The sequence below is a fragment of the Chiloscyllium punctatum genome, chromosome 49 (assembly GCF_047496795.1).
Source record: "Chiloscyllium punctatum isolate Juve2018m chromosome 49, sChiPun1.3, whole genome shotgun sequence".
Classification (NCBI taxonomy): domain Eukaryota; kingdom Metazoa; phylum Chordata; class Chondrichthyes; order Orectolobiformes; family Hemiscylliidae; genus Chiloscyllium; species Chiloscyllium punctatum.
The window spans coordinates 29,430,112-29,451,934 of NC_092787.1; the positions used below are offsets into that span (position 1 = coordinate 29,430,112).

At 46.2% G+C, this 21,823-nt stretch overlaps 1 protein-coding gene across 2 annotated transcripts in view; it reads right to left on the bottom strand.

Moving 5' to 3' along the window:
- col5a1 (procollagen, type V, alpha 1) overlaps window positions 1–21,203 on the bottom strand; it is a 551,133-nt gene extending 529,930 nt beyond the window's left edge. For both annotated transcript variants that reach the window (XM_072566092.1, XM_072566091.1), the window contains exon 1: window positions 20,718–21,203. In XM_072566092.1, the coding sequence (XP_072422193.1) occupies window positions 20,718–20,817 (100 nt within the window). In that variant the 5' untranslated portion in view covers window positions 20,818–21,203. The remainder of the gene's footprint in view (window positions 1–20,717) is intronic.
- Between the last annotated feature and the right edge of the window lie 620 nt (window positions 21,204–21,823).

The window sequence follows — 21,823 nt, forward strand, 5'->3', positions numbered from 1 at the left end:
ACAGAGCTACGCGAGAGATTTACACAGAGCTACGCGAGAGATTTACATGGGGTTTACACAGAGCTACGCGAGAGATTTACACGGGGTTTACTTGAGCTACGCAAGAAATTTACATGGTGTTTACACAGAGCTACGCGAGAGATTTACACGGGGTTTACACAGAGCTACACGAGAAATTTACACGGGGTTTACACAGAGCTACGCGAGAGATTTACACGGGGTTTACACAGAGCTACGCGAGAGATTTACATGGGGTTTACACAGAGCTACGCGACAGATTTACACGGGGTTTACACAGAGCTACGCGAGAGATTTACACGGAGCTACTTGAGAGATTTACACAGGGTTTACACAGAGCTATGCGAGAGATTTACATGGGATTTACACAGAGGTACATGAGAGGTTTACATGGAGTTTACACAGAGGTACACATGAAGTTTACACAAGTGGTTTACACGAACGATTCTGGGGTGAGGGAGTTCAGCAAATGTGAAAAGACTAGAGAGGCTGGGACTGTTCCTCCAGCAACAGAGAAGGTTAAGGGGGAGTGTAAATGAAGGTGTTCAGTGTCAGTGTGTTCAATTCGCAGTGGAGGAGGTTGGGACCCTAGAGGGGAATGGAGATAGAGGATAATATCTTGGTGAGTGATGAGGGGTGTAGCTGCAGATCCCTGGGGCAAACTGAGAGGTAGCTTGGCCCTGGAGGCAATGGCAGGGCACGGCCTTCAGGAAAGCTTGGAGGCAGGAGGAAAGTACCTTCTGCATCAATAATGAACTTGCTCAGTTTGGATAAGACCACACCTTTTCCTAGGTTCTTCCTGAAAAGAGATTCACACCCAGGAGGCAAACCCCAGGACGGACAGTGAGGTGTAAAGGTTATCTGCCAATTTAGTACAAATATAACAGAGGTAGACAACTGTTTGACTCAAAGTCAAGAACCTTCCAATCAGGGAGTGAAGACACGATTCTGTCCAATTGATGCAAGAAGACGAGCATGGAGGCGATGGGTTGAAGGGTCTCTCTCTCTCCCTCTCTCTGCCGTAATCTCTCTGATTCAAAGTCAGCATCACGAGGATTCCGATATTGGGAAACCAATCGCAGGAGAGTGGGGTAGATCCAAGCACAGAACTCTCCAGGAACTGATCCAACAGTGTGAGCAACCTATTACACATCCACTCATGCATTACACACTCATTCACATCACGGACGTACTCACCCACCCATTTCACACTCACCCATCAACTACACACTCAGTTGCACACCCACTCATCCATTAACACTTATTTGCACTCATACACTCACTCATCCAATAAACACTCACCTATAGTCACTCATCCATTACACACTCACTCACAATAACTTACACAATCATCCATTACAAGTGCCATCCATACATTTTGAAACTGGAGCCTGTACACGCAAGTCCAAATCATTCGTAAATATCAAGAGAAACAAAACCCTCAGGCAACTCCACACAATGACCTTCACCGTCTGAAAACAACTGGTCACAGCTACGCTCTCTACCCTGGCACTCGGTGAATTTTCAATTGTGATGCCACTGTCCTTTTCTCCCCTGGATTCCAGTTTCAGTGTCAAGCTTGTTATATGGCACTTTATCAAATGTCTTATGGAAGTCTGTGTGAATCAAATCAACTACATTCCCCTCATTAACTATCCTTCACATCAAAAAGCAAACATCAGATCAGCTTGATTGAATTTCCTTTATTCTCCCCAGATCTGTCCAATGGGCTGTCAATTTTGTCCAAGGTTATCATTTCCAATTTTTCCAGCCTTGAGGGCAAGCCAACTGGTTCACTGTTACTGGGTTAATCTTTACATCTGACTTTGAATAAACATCACATTTTCTAATCCGCAGAATTGAAGCTGAATTGGAAGCTGACAGCCAATGATCCTTACCTTGTTCCTTCAATATATAATCCCTCAAGTATATCCAGTCTCAATAATTCATATTCTTTATCAACTTTCAATCATAGTGTCTCAACTACCTTGTCCGTAACCAGGAACTGGGGAATATCTGCTGGCTTAGTAAACACAGACATCTCTGGCTGGAATGTAAATCCACTTTTTCTAAACTGTCCCACCAAACTCATGCTATCTATATCGGTGAAACTGAGGACTGCAGATGCTAGAGAATCAGAATAGAAAAGTGCAGCGCTGGAAAAGCACAGTCAGGCAGCGTTCGAGGAGCAGAAGAGTCGATGTTAGGGGCATAAGCTCTTCATCAGGAATGTGGAGGGGGAAAGGAGCTGAGAGATACTGGGGTGGGTGGGATTGGGGCTGGGATGGGGTGAAGGTAGTGGGAAGGCAATAGGCGGATGCAGATGGGGGGCAATTGTGATAAGTCAGTGAGGAGGGTGAAGTGAGAAGGAAGATGGACAGATAGAATATAAAAGCAGGAATGTACTTCTGAGGTTCTATAAGACTCTGGTCAGACCACATTTGCACAGTTTTGGGCCCCATATCTCAGGAAGGATGTACTGGCCCTGGAGCCGATTTGGAAGAGGTTCATGAGAATGGTCCCAGGAATGAAAGGCTTAACTTATGAGGAATGTTTGAGGACTCTGGGTTTGTACTCGATGGAATTTAGAAGGATGAGGGAGCGATTTAATTGACACATACAGAATACTGAATGGCCTGGACAGAGTAGATGTTGGGAAGATGTTGCCATTGGTAGGTGAGACTAGACCCAAGGGCACAGCCTTAGAGTCAAGGGGAAACCTTTCAGAACGGAGATAAGGAGAAATGTCTTCAGCCAGAGAGTGGGGAATCGATGGGATTCACTGTGACAGAAGGCTGTGGAAGCCAGGTCATTGAGTATATTTAAGACTGAGGTAATAGCTTCTTGAGTACCAATGGGATCAAGGATTAGAACATAGAACATAGAAAAGTACAGCACTGAACATGCCCTTCGGCCCACGATGTTGTAACAAGGATTATTCTTAATCTAAAATAAATAACCTAACCTACACACTCCTCAATTCATTGCTATCCACGTGCCTGTCCAGCAGTCACTTAAATGTCCCCAATGACTTCGCTTCCACCACCACAGCTAGCAACGCATTCCATACATTCACAACTCTCTGCATAAAGAACTTACCTTTGACGTCTCCTCTATACCTTCCTCCAAATACCTTCAGACTATGACCCCTCGTGCAAGTCAATCTTGCCCTGGGGAAAAGTCTATTGATGTCTCTCATTGCCTTATTTGTCTTGATCAAGTCACCTCTCTTCCTTCTCTCCAGAGAGAAAAGTCAAAGCTTAGTCAACCTCCCTTCATAAGGCAAGCCCTCCAGTCCAGGCAGCATCCTGGTAAACCTTCATGCACCCTCTCCAAAGCCTCTGTATCTTTCCTGTAGTAGGGCGACCAGAACTGGACACAATATTCCAAGTGTGGTCTCACCAGGATCTTGTAGAGCTGCAGCAAAACCTTGCGGCCCTTAAACTCGATCCCCCTGTTAATGAAAGCCAAAATACCATATGCTTTCTTAACAACCCTGTCCACTTGGGTGGCAACTTTGAGGGATCTATGCACTTGAATACCAAGATCCCTCTGTTCCTCCACACTACCAACAGTGTCTTTAATCCTATATTCAGCAGCTAAGTTCGACCTTCCAAAATGCATCACTGCGCAATTATCCAGGTTGAACTCCATCTGCCATTTCTCAGCCCAGCTCTGCATCCTGTCTGTGTTGCGCTGCAGCTTGCAATAGCCCTTGATACTATCAATGGCACCTCCAACCTTAGTTTCATCGGAAAATTCACTAACCCATGCCTCAACTTCCTCATCCAAGTCATTTATAAAAACGACAAAGAGCAGAAGCCCAAGAACACCACTCACCACTCCAGGCAAAATAGTTTCCATCTACAACCACTCTCTGCCTTCTGTCAGCCAGCCAATTCTGAGTTCAGATAGCCAAATCTCCCTGTATCCCATACCTCTTGACTTTATGAATGAGCCTATCATGGGGAATCCTTATCAAATGCCTTGCTGATGTTTATATACACCACGGCAGAAGTAGGTACTGCAGAAGGTGGAAATCAGAGTCTAGTGGTGCTGGAAAAACACAGCAAGTCGGGCAGCATCCGAGGAGCAGGATAATTGACATTTCCAGCAAAAGCTCTCTCCTGATGAAGGGCTTTTGCCCAAAACGTCGATTTTCCTGCTCTCGGTTGCTGCCTGACTTGCTGTGCTTTTCCAGCACCACTCTAATCCATATACACCACATCTACCGCCCGACCTTCATTGACCTGTCTCAAGGAACCTCAAAGAACCTGTCTCACTTCCTCAAAGAACTCAGTAAGATTTGTGAGGCATGACCTGCCCCTCACACAGCCATGCTGACTGCCTTTAATCATGCTATACTTTTCCAAATCATCATAAATCCTATCCCTCAGAATTCTTTCCAAAACTTTGCTGACCACAGACGTAAGACTGACTGGTCTGTAATTGCCTGGGATTTCCCTATTCTCCTTCTTGAAAAGAGGGACAACATTCACCTCCCTCCAACCCTCCGGTACGACTTTCGTGGAGAGTGAGGATGCAAAGATCTTCGCCAGCAGCTTAGCAACCTCCTTACTTGCTTCCTAGAGCAACCTAGGATAAATCTGGTCTGGCCCTGGAGACTTATCAATCTTAATGTTACAGGGAGAAAGCGAGAGTATGGGGTTGAGAAACATATCAGCCATGATTGAATGGTGGAACTGACTCAATGGGATGAGTGGTCTAATTTCTGCTCCTATGTTTTATGGTCTTATGGACAGGTCAAGAGGGCAATACCGAGTTGGTGGGTTGGATGTGGGAGGAGAGATTTGGAAACTAGTGAAGTCAATGTTGATGCTGTGTGGGTGAAAGGTCTCAAGGCAGAAGATGAGGTGTTCTTCCTCCAGGCATTGGGTAGCTAGGATTTGGTTGTGGAGGAGACCCAGGACTTGCATGTCCTCGGCAGAGTGGGAGGGGGAGTTGAAGCGTTCGGCCACAGGGTTGTGGGGTTGTTTGGTGGGTGCGTCCCAGAGGTGTTCCCTGAAACATTCCATGAGTTGGTGTTCTGTCTCCCTGATGTAGAGGAAACCATACCGAGAGCAACGGACACAGTAAATGAGGTGGATGGATGCGCAGGAAAATCACTGTCAGACATGAAATTCCCTTTGCTTCTCTGATTTACACCAGCCCCTGAACTTTGTATGTTCATCCCAGGTCTGAATTGTGTTCACCACCCGATATCTGTCCTGTGAATGCCTTTTTCAGCATCAGCTTACTCAAATTTTCGTTTGTCATACCCATACTCTGCACTTGTTTGTACTCCCATCCCTAAAATGGAAAATGCCTTTCCACTAATAAAACTAACATGTTGTTAATGACAGGTCAAAGCTCAGAAAAGGTTTAATAATCAGTGCAGCACTCCTTCAGTATTGACCCTCCAACAGTGCAGCATTTCCTCAGTACCGACTCATCGATAGTGCAGCACTCCCTCGGTATTGACCCTCCAACAGTGCAGCATTCCCTCAGCACTGACCCTCCGACAGTGCAGCACTCCTTCAGTACCGACTCATCGACAGTGCAGCACTCCTTCAGTATTGACCCTCCAACAGTGCAGCACTCCTTCAGTACTGACCCTCCGACAGTGCAGCACTCCTTCAGTACTGACCCTCCAACAGTGCAGCACTCCCTCAGTACTGACCCTCCAACAGTGCAATGGTCTATCAGCACTGACCCTTCGACAGTGCAATGCTCTCTCAGCACTGACTCTCCAACATTACAGCACTCCATTGGCATTGACCATAGACCACACTTGGAATATTGTGTCCAGTTCTGGTCGCCTCAGTATAGGAAGGATATAGATGCTGTAGAGAGAATGCAGTGGAGATTTACCAGGATGCTGCTTGGACTGGAGGGCTTGTCTTATGAAGAGAGGTTGAGTGAGCAAGGGCTTTTCACACTGGAGAGAAGAAGGAAGAGAGGTGACTTGATAGAGGTGTATAAGATGGTGAGTGGCATAGATCGAGTAGGCTTTTTCCCAGGGCAGAATTGGCTGTCATAAGGGGTCATAATTTTAAGGTGATTGGAGGAAGGTATAGGGCAGATGTCAAAGGTAGGTTCTTTACGCAGAGAGTGGTGGGTGTGTGGAATGCACTGGCAGCGGTGATAGTAGAGTCAGAGACATTAGGGACATTTAAGCGACTGCTGGACAAGCATGTGGATGGCGGTAAGTTGAGGAGTGTATAGGTTAGGTTGACCTTGGATTAAGATAAATGTTCAGCACAACATCGTGAACCAAATGGCCTGTACTGTGCTGTACTGTCAGTGCAGCACTCCTTCAGTATTGACCCTCCGATAGTGTGATGCTCCCCCAGCACTGGCCCTCTGTCAATACAGCATACCCTCAGTACCACTCTGGAAATGAAAGTTTTGAATCTTGTTATGAGCTCCTTGACATTCTGGGTCAGAGGTCAGTGTGTTGACCCTTGAGCCACAGCTGACAAAGGCTCCTGTCATTCTTTTGTTGGAACAGGATCAAGCTCAGCTGGTCCCTGGCCTAAATTACCTGCAGTGGTGTCACATTTCTCAGCTCTGAGCTGTCTTTGAACTGCTCACTTTCTGACTTTATTGGTGGGAAAAAAAGGAGCCAGCAGTTATTTGAGCATCTGACTGGGCTCCCTGACTGGGCAAGTCCAAGGTCCTGGTCAAGGTCAGGGCTCGTGCTAGTTGTACCTCTTACCCTGGAGTACACATTGCTCCCCCTGTGTATAACAAGGGATTTCTGGAACTCGGCAGCACTCTGCATGGGTCTCTGATGGATTCATTGCTAAGTCCTCAATCCCATCTTTCCATGCGGTCACCCATCAGCGTGTTTCAGGTCATGTTCAGCTGAAAGGTCTCTGAGTACTGGCTGCCTCTGCTCTCTGCCTGGCAACAGGGAGCTCACGAACAGCCAGGATGTGTTGCCAGGAGACGCCAGCAAGGCTCTCAGAAAAATCCAATCTGATTTTTAGAAGGGCCAAATGCAGTCAAGGTTGATTTGTCTGCCAGGTCTCCCAGCCCCAAAAGCACAAACACACACTCTCCCTGCATTGATCATCAGCTCATTGGGAGCATGAGGGCTCAGCACAGGTCATTACCAAAGCACCACACAATCTCTGCAGATTCCCAAGTTGCAGATGAAGTAAGCCAGCAACTGTGATGCAGCGTCGAGTGAACAGTGTCTTAGCTTCCTTTTTTGTTTTCTTAATTCAGGAGATGTGGGCTTCGCTGGTTGGTCCAACATTGGTTGCCCGTTGCCTTTGTCTCCCTGAGATGGTGGTGACAAGCTTCCTTCATGAGCCACTGCAGTACAAACAGAAGCCTCCTAACATCCTAATGCTGTATGGAGAACTTGGTCTGCAGAAGTGCAAGCTCAATCACCAACAGGTTTAAGAACAGCTTTTTCCCCACTGTTATCAGACTTATGAACTGACCTCTAATATATCAGAGTTGAACTTTCTCTGCACTTTCGCATTAGCTGTAAACCATACTTTGCATTCTGTTCTATTATCCTGATGTACTTACTTCAGGTATGATCTGCCTATATAGCATGCAAAACAATACTTTGCACTGTATCTCAGTACATGTGACGACAATAAATCAAATTAAATCAAATCAAATTGGTTTGTTGCAATGCAAGGTCAGCTTATAGTCAAGCAGGTTCATCTGAGCCTACAAATTCCAAGCAGGAATCCATCACTCAGTCCCTCATACCCACTTGGTGTTTCAACCAACCTGGATATACACTGGAATATCAACCACTGGAATATCAACCGTGTCATGACGTAGGAAATGGGCAGGGAGCAGCAGACAATGACCAGGACAGGAACGCTGCTGGAAAGAGAGCAAGTGAGGTTCAATGTCTGGTCTGGTCTGCTGTGAAACTGAGACATTGAAAGGAAATCAGGAATGTCCAGGATCACAACTTGACCTGAATACCCATCGAGGATGATAGATCAGACTCCAACTCCCCACCCACACCCAAGACAATTCCCCAAATTACACCACTGTTCAAGTCCAGAACAGCTTCCGGAACAATCTAGTCTTCTACTTTCAAAAGCTTGTTTAGCCTTTTACAAAATCCTGAAATCAATAATCCCACGGCAGGGCATACAGTACCGTGGGCTGTTTCTTCCCTGGAATGAGAAACACAGAGAGAGAGAGAGAGAGAGAGAGAGACAGGTATTACAGATCATGGAGGTGGGTGACACAGTTGTTACTTCTGGTTTAGGTGGGGAGGTGTCCCGATTGAGAGTAGGCAGTGCAGAGGATATGTAGAGCTAGTGCTGTTGGAAGTTGAGGTGGGGAACAGCACATGGAAAGAAGTTGCACACAATGAATGATTGAGCATGAGCCTCGGAGGGAGTTGGAGACAGCAGGGTTAGAATGAGTTATAAGAGAGAAGATGGTGGTGTTTTATGGAAGAGTGGAGAAGCTCATTGACCTTTCTTACTACATCACTATGCATTCCTCCAGATGGTTTGAGGCTGTTTAGAAACTGGTAGCAGTCTAGAAGCAGGCTGGCATGGTCTGGTGTCATAGCTCTACTTCTGGTCCTGGGTGTCATAGCACTACTGCAGTGAACATAAAGCATCTGAATTTTCAGAAGATATTTGAAAAGGTAGCACACTTCCGAGCTCACTGTATTGAAGGCAGTACATTAGAATGGATAGAGGATTGGCTGATCGGAGATAGGGAGTTGGAATAGTGTGAGCATTTTCAGGATGGTAATTTTTAATGAGTGGAGTGCCACAGGGATCAATGCTGGAGTCAGCTATTAATGACTTGGATGAGGAAAGTGAATGTACTATCACCAAGTTTGAAGATACCACAAGAATAGGTGGGAAGGCAAGTGGTGAGGATGACACAAAGAGTCTGCCGAGGGATAGAGACTGGTAAAATGACTGGGTTAAAACTTAGCAATTGGAATGGGGGGATGGGGGTTATACACTTTGGCAGCAAGAATAGAGGAGCTGAATATTATTTAAATGGAAGAAGACTGCAAAAAATTGCAGAATGCAAGGATTTGGGAGTCCTTCCCCATGAATCACAAAAAGCTAGTGGGTAATAGGGAAGGCAAAGGAATGTTGGCCTTTATTTCAAAGGGAATGGATTATAAAAGTAGGGAGTTTTGCCAAAACTATACAAGGTACTAGACAGACCACAGCTGGAATACTGTGAACAGTTTTTGGGTGCCTTATCAAAGGAAAAATACACCTACATTAGAGACAGTCCAGAGAAGATTCACTCAGCTGATCCATGGTAGGGAGGAGAGGGTGAGTAGGTCGGGCCTGTACTCATTGGAGTTTAGAAGATTGAGAGGTGACCTTATTGAAACATATCGATCCTTAGGAGGCTTGACTGGAGAGATGTTTCCCCTTGTGGGAGAGTCTAGGACCATACAGCTTTATCTGAGAAAAACGGCTTGCACAGAGATGAGGAGGAATTTCTTCTCTCAGAGGGTCGTGAATCTGTGGAATTGTTTACCACAGAAGGCTATTGGAGCTGGGTCATCGAGTATATTCTGATTAGTGGAGCAGACTTGAGGGGCTGAATGGCGGACTCAGGTTCCTGATTGGTGTGCCTGATTGACTGTTTGTAACTGCCGCTCTGCTCAGCATACATTTCTTGCTTTTTCTCTTGAGTTTAATCAGTTTACAACTTGTAGCTTTCTGTATACCAGCATCTCACAAAACACAATTTTTGACAATTCCTCTGTTCTCTTTCCTATCGTTTGCTTTCAAATTATTATGAAACAACATTTCCCACCTCTTCATTGTTTACAGCTCCAAAAGCCCTGGAGACTTCCCAAATTATCCTTTCCTAGTAGAGGTGTCTGTCCAGTCACACACTCACTGTAGTGACTATAACCAGGTCAGCCAGACGGACCACATACAATATGAGTTCCCTAATTGGGGCTGTTAATTTAATCCAATCAGGGAGCCCCGGCTAACAGAGAGAAACAGGAATTGAAAAGTGTGGCACTGGGAACGACAAATTTTAAATCAGTCGGGGGAATTGTGGGTAATGGGGAAAAGGCTGGAAAGTGGAGTTAAAGATTATTAGATCAACCATGATCTCATTGAATGGTGAAGTAGACTCGATGGGCCTAAGTAGCCTACTCTGCTCCTATGTCTTACTGTCTTATGACAATGGTGAAAGTTCAGTAAGATGCAACGGGAAAACTTTCTCAGCCTCGCGGAGGGAAACCTTCCTTGAAACTTGATGAAACTGACACTTAGCTAAAAAAAGATCAGGTTTATCTTATCAACTCGGAAAGAAAGGAATTTGCATCAAACCTTAACAAACTACCCAGGATGCAACTCTGAGTAAGGCAGGAGGTCATGATGAAAGCATCAAGGATATACTCTGAAGTCATAGCCCAAGACAGCATCCCATACAAAGGAACTCGAGTCATTATCCCTGAGGAGATAAGACAAGGCTGAACTGCATCCATCAAGTCATCTCTGGAATTGAGTTGAGCCTGAGAAAGGCAAGAGAGGTTAAGCAAGGCACTGGCCAAACAAGCAATGAGACAAAGGACCACATCGGCTGGTGCAGAGCTTGTAACAAATATCATGTTAAACAAACTAGAGAGACACCTCTGACACAGTGACATCCCAGACAGAGCAAGGCTGAAACTGTGAGTAGATCTCTTCACTCAGACTGAAGATGATTATTTTGTCACTGTCTGAAGACTGGGAGTTGGATCAGTTGATGGCAATAACTACCAGTTAATAAAATAGCCGAACAAGTCCCCATGCTGGCAAGCCCATTTTTAAAATTCCAGCATTAGAGTCCCAACTTCCCCTGTAAATCAGCCCCTGATGCAGAAAACTTGTCCTGAACACATTCAGGAAATTCACTACCTTTCTGACATACCAATCTGCGTTCAAATGTTAAAATCCTCCCATTAATAACATGCTGTCTTTGCTACATACTTGTCTAGTTGTTGCATTTATAGAATCTACCATTTCACAGCTACTACCAGGAAGGTATATACAACTCCCACTGCAATCTCAAATCTTTTATGATTTAATTATACTCATAAAATACCACTTCCTACTTGCTGTATGCTCGCTTGACAATTAAGTGATTTCCTCCTTAATCATTTAACCTGCTTGTTGCACTCTGCTGTTTTCCCTACCTTCCAATATACTTTATAAGCTAGTGTAATGACTTCCCAGTACCAACTGTCTCAACACTGACAACTGTGTCATTGTCACCAAATGAATATGCATCTGCAATTTCATCAGTTTATTCCATATAAATATCTTCTCATTAACCAGTTAAGGCACAGCTCCGGGGAAGGTGGAAATTGATCCTGGGCATTTCTGGACATTACCACTGCACCACTACAGCCCTAGTTTGTAAAGACCACTCATTTGGCACATAATTCTGACCTTCTATGACTAACAAGGGAGTCAATGGTTCTTAGAAAAAGCCAGCCAAAGTTGAGGCCACAATCAGACCAGCTATGATCGTTCTGATTAGTGGAGCAGACTTGAGGGGCTGAATGGCTGACTCAGGTTCCTGATTGGTGTGCCTGATTGACTGTTTGTAACTGCTGCTCTGCTCAGCATACATTTCTTGCTTTTTCTCTGAGTTTAATCAGTTTACAACTTGTAGCTTTCTGCATACCAGCATCTCACAAAACACAATTTTTGACAATTCCTCTGTTCTCTTTCCTATCGTTTGCTTTCAAATTACTATGAAACAACGTTTCCCACCTCTTCATTATTTACAGCTCCAAAAGCCCTGGAGACTTCCCAAATTATCTTTTCCTAGTAGAGGTGTCTGTCCAGTCACACACTCACTGTAGTGACTATAACCAGGTCAGCCAGACGGACCACATACAATATGAGTTCCCTAATTGGGGCTGTTAATTTAATCCAATCAGGGAGCCCTGGCTAACAGAGAGAAACAGGAGTTGAAAAGTGTGGCACTGGGAAAGCATAGCAGGTCAGGCAGCATCCGAGGAGCAGGATAGTCAATGTTTTGGACATAAGCCCTTCATCAGGAATGTGGGCTTCCTGACGAAGGGCTGATGCCCAAACCATTGACTCTCCTGCTCCTCGGATGCTGCCTGACCTGCTGTGCTTTCCTAGTGCTACACTTTTTGACTCTGATCTCCAGCAGCTGCAGTTCTCACCTTTTCCAAGTAGATATAAACAGGAGCGTCAGATATCCATTTCACACTGACAGCTGGCTCTGAGTGAGCTGGATCAGCAATCAAGGACTCTACACAAGTAAATACAGGGTGACTTGGTGACGGAATACCGGCCTCTGTGGAGTTATTTCAGTGGTGATGAGAGAAAAGCACATTCCTAAAGAAATTTGCTCCCAACTGATGTCTTTGAGTTAGGCTAAGCAATTCTGGCACCATGCTGTTGGTTGGGAAGCTCGACTTGTTCGATCCTGCTGTTGAACACTGAATCCAGTTTGCGGACAGGATGCATTATTTTTTCCAGGCAAATGACATTGCAGCAGATGAAAAGCAATGAACAACAGCTTGTGGACCCATTGCTTTTTCAGTTATTAGGAGGCTACCTTTCCCTGGAGTACCAGATACTAAAACCTTACAAGAGTTAATGGATTTAGTTAAGGAATATTACGACCCCAAGCCTCTTCTAACTCTGAGATGCTATCGGTTTTACTCAGCAATTTGAGAATTAACAAACCTATTTTTGACTCTGTTAAGACTACTGGCAGACGCATGTGATTTTAGTTTAATCCTTAATGAGATGCTGAGAGCCTGTTTGGTGTGTGGGATTAATAATGTATCCATGCAAAATCACCTACTAACTGAAGCCCAACTAGACTTCAACAGGCACTATAACTGGTTTGATCATGGGAAAAATATGAGTACATGAGTTGCAGGATATTCCAATAGCTGTGAACACGCCTGCCAGTCTGACTGAACTTGAGAAACACCACTTGGGTGCTAGCAGTTGCATAGCCTCACTCAGAAAATATCCTGAATAGAGAGGCTCGAGGTCAGCCCCCAGCAAAACCCCAAAACAAAGCCAAGCCTCAACTAAACGATTACACTTTTCTACAGGCTTTAGGCCGGCAAGCCACTGTAATTGTGCAAACCCAAACAGCTAAAGAGTCTCACTAGACCTAAGTGGAGTAAGAGAACTCATCGACCAGTATCTGGGAGAATGCAAGCCTTGGAAAGTCCACTTACATCTGACTTGGAATAGCTAAATATTTTAGCAAGATCCAAATGAGAACCAATCAAAATAAGGGACTGGTTGAATGTCACCTGGTTCTAATGGAGGTTGATACCAGCATGGCCATTTCAGTGATCGCAGAATCCGTCTTTAGCAAAATTTGCTCTGGACTCCGTACCTTGCGTTTGCACACGACTTTGGTTACATTGAGAACCAATACTGGGGAACCTTTACAAATTAAGGGAACAACTTTGGTTCCTGTCTCTTATGAGAAGAAGCTGGTCCAGTTACCAATGATTATAGTTAATGGCTCGAGGCCAATCTTGATTGGATGAAATTAGTTCAGAAAGGTTCACCTACATTAGCTCAACATTTTCGATTAGAAAATGACAGCACGAGTGAAAGCCTAATTAAATACCCGGATGCTTTTCAGGAAGGTCAAGGGATGATCAAAGGTGATAAGGTCACCCTGCATGTTGGACAGGAAGCAATTCCACGATCTTGCAAGACCCGCCCAGTGCCATTTGCGTTATGGGCAAAAGTAGAGGCAGAAATCAGGAGGCTGGAAAGGGAAGGAACCATCAAACCAGTCCTGGTTGTGGAATGGGCAACACCGGTCACACTGACTGTGAAGCCTGATGGGTCAATTCACCTTTCTGGGGATTTTAAACAAACAATAACTGGATGTTTGAAGCTGGATAAATAGTCAATCCCTCACACACAAAACCCCATACAATGCTGGGGGGGTGGGGGGGTTGGAGGGGGCTGCCCTTCATAAAGCTGGACATGAGCCATGTGTACTTGCAATTGTGATGAAATGAGGATTCCCTGAAGTGTGCCACAATGAATATCCATAAGGGTTTATATCAAGAAACAAGACTGCCATTTGGGGTATCGCCAGCCTGTGCAATTTGTCAGTGGACAATAGAGAAGGTTTTTTACAAGGTTTACACCAGATCACCATTTAGTTAGATGATGTGCTAATAACAGGGAAAACCAAGAAAGAGCACTTAGAGCACTTGGACATAGTCCATAGGCATTTCTCCCAGGTGGGTGTACATCTTAAAAGGAAAAACAATGTGTTTCAGGCATCCCAACTGATCTACTTGGGCTGCAGAGCTCACAAGATTGGGTTATACCATTTGGAAGATACAGTGAGGGGAATCAAATGTGCCCTGGCTCCCAAGTCTGGAACAGAGCTTGGGTCTTTCCTGAAGCTGGTGAATTATTATGGAACGTTCACACAATCTGGCCTCCAACCAGTCACCTTTGCATCAACTCTTAAAGAAAGGTCAGCCTTGGAAATGGTCATGTAGCCAAACCACAGAGCCTTGAGGGAAATGAAGAAAGAGCTATCATCCTCTGAGGTGCTGGCACAATGCGATCCCAAGCAAGATCTGGTTTTGACATGTGACCCCTCACTGTACAGCATTAGGGAGGTATTAGCTCAATGGAGAGGAAAGGCCAGGACTTTGGCTAATGCAGAGCGTAAATACACCCAGATGGAGATGGAAGGATTGGTGGTTATATCTGGAATCAGGAGGTTCCACCAATACCTTTACAGATTAGATTAGATTACTTACAGTGTGGAAACAGGCCCTTCGGCCCAACAAGTCCACACTGACCCTCCGAACAGCATCCCACCCAGACCCATTCCCCTACATTTACCCCTTCACCTAACACTCCAGGCAATTTAGCATGGCCAATTCACCTAACCTGCACATCTTTGGACTGTGGGAGGAAACCGGAGCACCCAGAGGAAACCCACGCAGACACGGGGAGAATGTGCAAACTCCACACAGATAGTCACCCAAGGCTGGAATTGAACCTGGGACCCTGGTGCTGAAAGGCAGCTGTGCTAACCATTGAGCCACCGTGCCGCCCACAATAATAACAGACCACAAACCCCTGCTAGGTGTACTTAAAGAGGACAAGGCATTTCCGCCCATAGCTCCAGGCCAAATTCAGCAGTGGGTTCTAATACTAACTGTTCATAATTACAAGTTGGAACATTGTCCAGGAGACCAAGGACCAAATGCAGATTCACCGAGCCACCTCCTGCTGGCAGATACACCACCAGTGGCACCAATACTGGAAAACTACAGAATGGTTTCTAATTTTCTGGATGCACTTCCAGGCACAGCCGACCTTAGCCACAGAAAGAATCCGTCCCAGCAAAACTGATCCAGCTGGTGAAAACCAAAGGACTGTCACATCCAGAACTGAAACATTTATGCACTCAGAGAGACCAGATCACCGCAGATGATGACATATTATTATGGGGAGTAAGAGTGATTGACAAGTGCAAAGGTCACTGCCAGATACTGGGTGAACTCCATCAGGATCATCCAGGGGTCTCCAAAATGAAGATATTGGTAAGAAGTTAAGTCTAATGGCCAAGATTGGATGCAGACATAGTGGTGTTGGTGGGGCAGTGCCCAGAGTGCCTACAAGGACAAACATTGCTGCCAGCAGCTCCCCCACATCCACGGGAATGTCTGGGTAAAACCGGGATTCAGTTACATGTTAACTATTCAGGTCCTTTCATGGGATTCATGTTCTTAGTGAGTGTGGATACCCTCTCGCAGTTCATTCATCAAAGACGATGATAGATAACTTGTGTGTATCTTTTATAATGCACAGACTCCCAGAAGTGTTAGTCACAGATAACGATCCATTCTTTGCTAGCCAGGAATTTGGGTATTTCCTAGAGTCAAATGGTACTTGACATATAAGGACAGCTCCGTACCATCCACCATCCAATAGTCTGGTACACAGGACAGTCCAAACTTCAAAGGCAGGCTTAAAGAAACAAACTACAGCTTCATTAGAGACCAAACTGTCCAGGTTCCGATTTGATTACAGGGTCACGCCACATACAACTGCAAGGTTAGCTCCCACAGAATTTCTAATGGGAAAAAGACTACACACCAGGTTAAATCTGATCTTCCCAGACTTAGGGGGAGGGTGAAATGGCACCAGGAACACCAATACCAGACATAAGTATACACTAAGCAAGAGAGATAGTTCACTTCAGTGGACAAAGTTTGGTGTAGGAACCACAGGAATGGATCTGCACTGGTAAAGAGGCATGGTCGATGTGAGGTAAGGTTCAGTGAGGTATAATGTTTGGGTAGGTGTGACAGTCCTGAACAAGCACGTGGACCATATAAACGCACAAAACTCACAAACGGTACAGGAGCAAAATGTGCCCAGCTCTTTGACTGCTTTTCCGACTAGAACCTGTGGGCTCTCCCTCTCCAGTAAGCGTTGAAGATACCTCGGAATCGGAGGTGGACAGAGCGGATGTTGCCGCCTCCAAATCTAGGCCTTCTGAAGAGAAGAATTAATTCTTCCGAGACATTTTGGGCATGAGAGGTGAGTTGCTGTGTGTTACACACTGCCCATATCAGAAGGCAGAGTTGGAGGAACCTCACCCCAGGAGGAGTTACAAACAAAAGAACCAGTCTATGCCTTCAGACTCAGAGGGAGAGGGAAGTCATGATTGTAATGAGGGCAGCCAGGTGGACATCATAGAATATGAGTTCCCTGATTGGGGCTGTTAATATGGTCCAATCAGTGACCCCTGGCTGACAGATAGTAACAGGAGTGTCAGACATCCTGCTCACTCTGAGAGCTGGCCCTGAGGGAGCTGGATCAGTGTCAAGGATTCTCCACGTGAAAATAAAGGGTGATTTGATGATTGGAAACCGACCTCTGTGGAGTTATTTCACTTACCTCATCCCAAATGCCAATGTGCTCATGATGTGGGTAACAATCCAGAGTGAGTGCTGAGCAATTTATTCACACTTCTTCTCCCCAGATATCTCCAAACAGGAATTTCTGCCTCACTGCCCCCTACTGATGAACACAGCTCACAGTGACTGCGTCACCCTCCCTTTCCAATATCGTGCTTCGAGGCATCCGTCACCCAAGCACCAGCTTAACCTGCTGTTTACAGAGATAACTACCTAATCCCCAGACACTATCTACTCCAACTACAACATCACCTTTACCTTCCTCTACCACTGTCTCATACTCACACACACATTCACACACTCAACACACATTCACATCATCATCATTATCATCATCATCAGCGGTCCTTTGCAAATGAGGATGACTCTCTTCCACTCTCAGAGTGACTCTGTAAGTGGCTGTACAGACCGCTGTGACTTCCACAGGCTCTGCTACATTTGGGACAGAAAGGGGTGGGTGGGGCATTGGTGTGGGAGCATGCTCCTTTTGCTGTTTTTGCCTGGTTTCCGCTCTTTCCCAACGGCCAGTCGGAAGGTGCTCAACACCTTCCCAGATGCTCCTCCCTCACTTGTTTGGTCCTGGGTCTGTGGGAATGCTGCACTTCCCCAGTGAGGCCTTGAGAGTATCCCTGAAGTGCTTCCTCTGTCCACCTGGGGCTCACCTGTCCTTTCGGAGTTGGGAGTAGGGAATCTCGTGTCGGTCATGGGGACAATGTGCCCAGCCCATTGCAGCTGATGAAGGTGTGGGTGGTCAGTGCCTCGATGTTGGGGATGTCGGCCTGGTCGAGGTGACTGGTCTTGGTGCATCTTTCTTCTCAGCAGTTTCCCAGGATCTTGTGCAGGCAGTGTTGGTGGGACAGCTCCAGTGCCTTGAGGTGTCTGCTGTAGACAATCCATGGCTCACAGCCATATAGGAGGGCTCCGTAGACCATGAGCTTGGGGTCAGATCTGATGTTGTTGGTCTCGAACACCCTTTTACTCAGGCGGCCGAAGGCTGCGCTAGCACATTGGGGGGCACTGCTGCACTTTGTCATCAAAACCTGCTTTGGCCGACAGGACCCCTCCGAGGTTCTGGAAGTGGCCAACATTCTCTCAGGCTTCCCCATGGACCTTGATGATCAGGGATTCACTCCACAATCCCAGGCCAGTTTGGTGTAGGACCTCCATCTCGCACATGTTGAGGGTGAGACCCATGCTCTCATATGTCTCTGTAAGGTGTTGACGATGGTCTGGAGTACATCCTGTGAGATTGCACATGCACAAGCATCATCTACGAACTGCAGCTAATGGCACTGGTGACACACACTCTCACACACACACACTCCTACACATACATAAATATACACATACTCACTCTTACACACACTAACTCATACACACACACATACACTGTCACACAGACAAGCTCATACTCACACAAATTCCCTGCTCCAGACAAACATTTCCAGATGTTTGTGTCCTCTTAACAGAGCTTTATTTCCCATTCAGTTTGGTTGGGATAAAAAGGCTTCCCTTTGGGACACAGGGTTTGGAGTGACCAATCAGAACTGCACAGCCTGAGTGACTGGTTAGTGTAATCAATCAGGATGACATAGCCTGAGTGACCAGTTCAAATGACCTATAGGGGTCACACAGTCTGAGTGACCGATTAGAATGACCAATCAGAGATACACAGCCTGAGTGACAGGTTAATGACCAATTGGCATCACACAACCTGAGTGATCAATGAGGGTAGCTAATCAGAGTCACATCACCCGAGTGACTGGTTACTATATGTAACAGATAAATATCTGACCAATTTACTGTTGGCCATTTTTCCAGCTCCTGGCTGGTCACCAGTTGCTGGAGAGAGGGTCTCTAGTCCTCGTCAATGTAAGGCACTCAGCTCAGCAGCCAACAGCTGTCATTTGAACCTTGACCCTGGGCAAATAACCCAGCAGTTCAGTCTCGCCAGCCTTACCAATACCATTCCCTTGCCCCCACTGAACCTTTCCATTCAACCCTCCCCTTCCCCAAGAATACAGGCAATTGACCCTTTCTAACCTGTAACACTGTAATCACAGGAACACATCCAGCAAAGGACACACTGGGGCCTATCATGTCAGCACCAGACTAACATTTTCCTTCAATTTCCTGTTGCCTGGAGAATGGCCCACTCAAGACAGATGATGACCAGTTCTGAGCTGCAGTGTCACAGTGACAGCTTTCACGACAATGGGTTCGGCTGAGCAGAGTGGAAATCTCCCTGAGCTGGGAAGGTGTGTGATGCCAGCCCCCTGGGTCTGAGACATGGACAGAGCTGGTGTTGAAACCCAGTACTGTCTCTATCCTCTTAGCGTGAAAATGGCAGGACCTGGTATACCTGGACTGTGTCCCACTGACTGCCTTTCTGAAGTTGCAAGCAAGCAACACCCTTTTATCTGTTTAAGACTGGGCTTTATCGGCTCATATTTCAAAGACAGTTATTATAACTAAATCCCAAAGGAAATCTGAATCCAGCCGACTGCCTCTCTTCCTTAAAATCCTCCTCCATTAGAGGAGACAGAGAAGGAACCCGAGTGAGATGTACAAAATTATGAGGGATACAGATAGGAAGAAACTTTCCCTTTTGGAGGAGGAATCAATGACCAGAGAGGCAGAGATTGAAGGGAAGGGGAAGGAAGAGATGTGAGGAAAAACTGTTTCACCCAGAGTGTGGTGGGAATTTGGAACCCACCGCCTATAATGGAGGAAGAGGCAGAACCCCTCATCCCACTGAAGAAGGATTCAGATATATACTTGCAAGGTACCAAGGTAGACAGGTTATGAACCAAGTGCTGGGAAATGGGATTAGAAGAGTTAGGTGGTTGTTTTTGACCAGCACATACATGATGGGCCAAAGCGTCTTTTTTTTTGCGTTTAAGATCTCTGATTGTTTGCATTGGGAAGTTATTCCCTGTGTTCAGAATCTCATTGGGACCTCTTCACCTCCCGGTTCAGCAGAAATTAGTCTGTCATTCGTGAACATTCGAAGCAAGAGTCACCCTGGACTGGAAACATTAACTCTGCTTCTATCTCTCCCTTCAGAGCTGCCGCCGGACCTGCTGGTTTTAATTCAGTCATGGAGATGTTCTCATGTCACACATTGACAGTCATTGACTCATAACTCATTCCAAACTGGCCTGAACCAATATCTAAATGCAACCCCACGCCCCAGAACTGTTTCCAATCTCCCACTTTACAAACCCTCAAGCGCTGTCCTGGGAGGCTGTGATGCTGAGACCGGGGTAGGAATGGGGGGTTTTGTGAAGTGATGGCTGGGGACAGCAAGAGGGAGTGTATCTGGGAATTGACACTAGGTACAGGGAAAGCCAGCAGCCCGCTCTGAGGCTGGCCCGGAGGGGGGAAAAAAAACTTCCAACTTAAACATGAACGCAGACAAAAGAACAAGCAGAGAGTTTGAGGAATTGATTGGTTAAGAGCAGTTGTGTCAGAGCAGAGTCTGAACAAGGATCCAGAGCAACCCGATCTCACAAAATAAAAATCCTTCTAAGAAAGGAATGCACTCAATTCAAACAAACTAATGGACTCCACATTGAGACTGTAAGGGGGTGGGGAGGAGGGGGAGATGGAGAACTTGTCTCATTCAGTTCACTTTAAATCTCGAACCAATGACATCGCCAGTAAAAGAGACTTTTTGAATGGAGTTTGCAGCCGCTGAGCTCCTGGTGAGGATAGATTGGGTTCAGTAACAGTCTGCACTTACCTGCATTAACATAAGTTATTACTGAGAGGATGAGGATTTGTAAAGTTACAGCACAGTCCCAAATCCTTCTCGCTCTCCTCCACCGGCTCCGATTATCCATATCGTGCACAAACTGCTGCTGTCACTAGCTCAGTTACAGAAGGGGATTACAATGACTGGGGTGAGGGTTTGGGGAGGGGGGTTGGGGATGGGGGGGGGGGGGAGTCAGGAATTCGGGGGTGGGGGCAGACGGGCGTGAGGAGGGGGAGATCTAGGAAGCCATTGGGTGATTTGGGTTCTTTTCGGCGTCTCAGCCCCAGCTCCTGGCGCCTCTCTGCTGCCTCGGCAAAGTGGCCTTTCTCTCCCCGAGCTGACAGCAAAACCTGGTCTCCCTCACAGTTTCCTGGAGCTGAACAACTCTGCAGCAACAAAAAACTGGAACAAGAGATTTGGTGGTTTGGGATCTCGCCCCCACCCCTCTTCGCTCTCTCACTGCCCACTCAAACTCAAAGGGCTGAGACCGCCCAGAACAGCCTGCACTTTATTGGGCACTTGGGGAGGGAGGGAAAGGGAGGGCGCTGGAAACAGATCGAGAACCGAGGCTGCAATTTCCAACTTTGTTTTATTTCCATCAACCAACAGGAGAGGCCGCGTCTGAAGCGGCAACTTTAAACATTAAACAATACACCATCGAATAAATACAAACCCACAGGATCCCAAACACACTGAATCCCAACACACACAGCATCCCAAAACACAGGATCCCAAACACACTGAATCCCAACACACACAGCATCCCAAAACACAGGATCCCAAACACACTCAATCCCAACACACACAGCATCCCAAAACACAGGATCCCAAACACACTCAATCCCAACACACACAGCATCCCAAAACACAGGATCCCAAACACACTGAATCCCAACATACACAGCATCCCAAAACACAGGATCCCAAACACACTCAATCCCAACACACACAGCATCCCAAAACACAGGATCCCAAACACACTGAATCCCAACACACACAGCATCCCAAAACACAGGATCCCAAACACACTGAATCCCAACATACACAGCATCCCAAAACACAGGATCCCAAACACACTGAATCCCAACATACAC